Source organism: Mesitornis unicolor, unplaced genomic scaffold (genome assembly GCF_000695765.1).
Source record: "Mesitornis unicolor isolate BGI_N332 unplaced genomic scaffold, ASM69576v1 scaffold29988, whole genome shotgun sequence".
Classification (NCBI taxonomy): Eukaryota; Metazoa; Chordata; class Aves; order Mesitornithiformes; family Mesitornithidae; genus Mesitornis; species Mesitornis unicolor.
The window spans coordinates 1-3,995 of NW_010200267.1; the positions used below are offsets into that span (position 1 = coordinate 1).

A 3,995-nucleotide genomic window follows, 5' to 3' on the forward strand; every position below is an offset into this window, starting at 1 on the left:
TGGCACCCGCACCGCCTCAAGGCGTAGACCCCGAGAGTGAAGCTGCTTAGAGGGGGCTGCGAGGAGAAGGCGACACGGGGAACGGGCGCCTTCGCCGGCCCGCGGTGGTCCACCTGCAGCTGGTGGGGGTCACTGGGCCGCGAAGGGCTCTCCCTGCGGGCAGTGGGTGCACTTCGCCCCGCGCCTCGCAGACCAGAGCCACCCCGGGGTGGGTGGCTAAGGTGGTACAGGGAGGTCCCACTTGTCTTCTGGGCCATATCCACGAGCAAAAAATAAGCTGTTTTGGCGCAGATGAGCAAACACGTGGGTTAATCATGTAGTTCACAGGGAAGGTATCCTCCGGATTCTTACCAGTGTCCTGGGTTTCAAAGACAAGGTTTGAAAAGAGCTAGAAGTCAGTTGAGGAAATCTCAAAAGCCACAGCATAAAGTATGAGAAAACTCTTTACGCTTGACCTTGATCACCATGTGCCTCAAAATTCAGTAGGGAAGCTGGTGTAAGTGTCTCACATCTGGCTGTTAAACGGTTTACTGTTAACTTACAAAAATTAATAGGTAATCTCAAAAAAGAACACATGCAACTGTGTGGCGCACCAAATACAGAAAACCTGTGGTGTCTAGTGCTTGCATTTATTTTCACTGATTGCCACTTTGTGAATGCACATCATGCATATTCCACCTACATCTGCATTTGAAATGCCATTTTATAAGATCTCCATTTGTAATACATACAACTAATAGCTTTGTTTTCTGAGTGGAGGATGGGTGGAAAACTAGTTACACATTAGAAAGCCTTTTGCCAGAGAAGTTGCAAAAGCAAACGTACAATGAGAAGGGAGATAAAATTGAGTATTGATTAACTGTCCTGAAGGGCGAGATAGTGTCGTTTCACAGTAGTCTGTACTAAGAGGCCCTACTTTGCCTCAAATCCAAAAAAGAAGTCTTCTTTTTAATTGGGATAAACTTCCTGATTTGGCTTGCTGCTTGGCTGTCTGTGGATGAGGCAGTAGAGAGGAACATTGGATGAGGTGGAGGAGAAGGAGACTGCCTATGACTGCAGTTCTGGTTTATGCTGGCTAAAAGTGATTGTGAAAATGCAGTGTAGTGTAGTAGCAGGTGTGAGCCATTGACAAAATCCTATTTCTATAGTATTTTGACTTCAGCAAAATAGAACATGAAAATAAATATTAAGCTTCTTCGTTCATGAACACATGCACTGATGTAGTCTGCTGGCATTGACTTCAGAAATTTTTAAGGAGCCTTACTAAGTAGTCATTTTTAAAATACTTTCTTTGTGTTTTGTATACTGTAGCCCTTTTGAAAAGTTAGGTTTTGACACTGTAATTTTGCAGGTACACTTTCTTACTGAGAAATAGGATTTACATACAAGGGTATATTAGACAAATAAATATTTAAAGTTGTGAGAGGAAGCAAACTTGCTTTGGTTTTTGTATTATTACTGTTTATGTATATGACTCTTTAAGAGCATTTACTTTAAAAGAAAGTAAGAGTGAGCAGGTTAGGTTTTAAGTCAAGTGTGTCTAGGCTCCCAAGCATGCAACAAGTTACATTATGATTGGAGCAGTAACCTAAAGAGATGGATAATGCTGCAGTTGTCTTTTTGTAACTGTCTGTATTTTTTCTTCTCTAGGAAAGAAACCCTATTTCCTTCCTTGTGGAAAGACAGAGCAGACACAGTAATCATCGGAGGTGGTTGTGTTGGTGTGAGTCTAGCCTATCACTTGGCTAAGGCTGGCTTGAAGGATGTTGTTCTGCTAGAAAAATCTGAGCTCACTGCAGGATCTACTTGGCATGCAGTAAGAAATGTTTTGTTAATCTCTCAGATTAACAGTGGTCTGTGTATCTAACGGTGATGGAAGTTTCATTACCTTTATATTCCCTGGCTTTCCGGAAATGAACTATCTTTTTTTTATTTTATAGATACAAACTTTAACATTGTGTTCTTTATAGATTGGCTATATGAGTTTTGAAAAGTTGCTTCAGCTATCCATTATACACTTTTCTTATTTGTAAAAGCTGGGACAAGTACTGTGTTTTTAGGTGGCTGGAAGGTAACTTCTATTATTATACATTTTTGGCAATTAACTGGAGTTAGACTTTAAACTTTATTTTAACTTGAACTTTTTAAATTTAAGGTTTTATTTCTAAGGTAATTAGTTTATAATGCAGACTTTATCACTGGAAGTGGTTGCACTGGCATGCATAAAGCAGAAATGTGAAATCTGATATTATTGTATGTATAATTAGTTTTTCATATGTGCCATACTGAAAAAGAGTTGATCAGGAAGAAGCATCAGTGTCCAATTCTCAGAGAATAGCATTGTCCCAGAAATTAATACTTAGAGACTAGACCTTTCTTTCCTGCCACTGCTGACATGACACAAAATCTTGGAGGAGCAAGGCTAACAGCTGTACACTGTGGTTTTTTGTAAGTTTGAAAGTTTGTCTTTAAGGAAAGGAACTAAAATACCATACATATAATAATGACAGGGTGCGGACACCTCGTGTTATAATGCTTATCACACAGACATGCTGGTGCACTACACGCATGTATGTAATTACATATTTTCTATGTCAATGTCTGGAGTAGGTAGTGTAATGAAATGAAATAAAGCATGCCACAATAGCAGATGCCTTTTCCATTCATTTCCAGCTATGCTTAGCTGAAACTGGGAGAATGTTGTCCCTATGTGTAGCAATATGAAAGAGTGAAAACCCAACAGTTTGCTCTCTTTAGAACTACCCCGTTAATACAGTAGAGCAACTACTTACAACTATAGTACCTGAGTGCCTTTCAGGAACGAATTAAGGAGGATAACTCAGATGAATTATATTTGATTTGTATTCTCATACTTCTCCCAGGCAAAGAACTCTGAAGTTTGAAATGCTTCATCTTAGTGCAGATGTTTTATATGTTTGGTGCCTCATGAGAGAACAAGAGTAAAATGAAATTTTTAAAAATCACTGTCTGAAATGTTTCAGTAGGTATACTTAATTTTACTTGCTTTTCAACAAACTAAGCAAAAGAACACATTGTATGAAGTTAGGAAAAAACAAAATTCAGTAATTACATCTCTTAGAGTCATATCACAGCTGATAGAATTGAGTGAACAGAGCAACACCACCCATAGTGTCAGATCATGCATCTTGTGTATTCATTCATAACTATGAAATGCTCAAAGAAATACTGTGACTTAAGTATGAATGAGACATAGACTGAATTCTGTTTCCCCAGTGCATATGCAGAACAGTATGTGTGTAAAATATAATAAAAATCCCCTCACTGAATAAGAAACCAAAATCATGAATGGAGGGGTTGTTTCTTTCTTCTTATTGTTTTACTTACTCTAGTTTATTGCTCATAACTGTATAAAAGCAACCATTCTTTCAGTATTTTTGCCCCCACTTCTTACTGAATGCAGCAATGGAGCACTGAGAAACTCTGTTTAAAAGGTAGGGAAGGACCTGGAGCATAGGTGAGAAAATGACTGCACTGCTATTGAGAGGGCTGCCTTGTGAAAGCTGTTGCAATTGAATGTCAAAGTGCAGAAATTTGATTCAGTTAACACAAGACACCTAGTTATGGAACAGGTTAAAATGGATGACTGACAGGTAAACTACATGGTATGCTGTCTCATTTTCATTGAATACAGTATTAGAATGCTGTGTCTGAAGATAAAAAAGGTTGATCTTAAGTCTGTTTCAGGTGACGAGAAAGAGCAAAACTGTGACGGCATGTTCTTTGCTATACTAGCTACTATGCATTTATCAGTGGTTTCTTCACAGTGATACAGTACTAGATACAGATGAAAATTACACATACAGTTAGCATGTGAAATTGCATGTAGTATATTGCCTGCAGCCACAGATGGTGAAAGCCTGGTTCAGATATTGCTGTACTACACTACATTTTTCACAGTCCAGTAAGTCCTGCTGGAGCTCAGGATCATGTTTCATATAGATCATATTCCTGCT

The 3,995-nt window shown here is 38.8% G+C and overlaps 1 protein-coding gene across 1 annotated transcript in view; it reads left to right on the plus strand.

The window, feature by feature from the left end:
• Window positions 1–431: 431 nt before the first annotated feature.
• LOC104544749 (dimethylglycine dehydrogenase, mitochondrial-like) overlaps window positions 432–3,995 on the plus strand; it is a gene marked incomplete at its 3' end in the record, with an annotated part of 17,317 nt that continues 13,753 nt past the window's right edge. Inside the window, exons 1-2 of the mRNA XM_010189695.1 lie at window positions 432–496; window positions 1,651–1,816. Of these exons, the coding sequence (XP_010187997.1) occupies window positions 432–496; window positions 1,651–1,816 (231 nt within the window). The remainder of the gene's footprint in view (window positions 497–1,650; window positions 1,817–3,995) is intronic.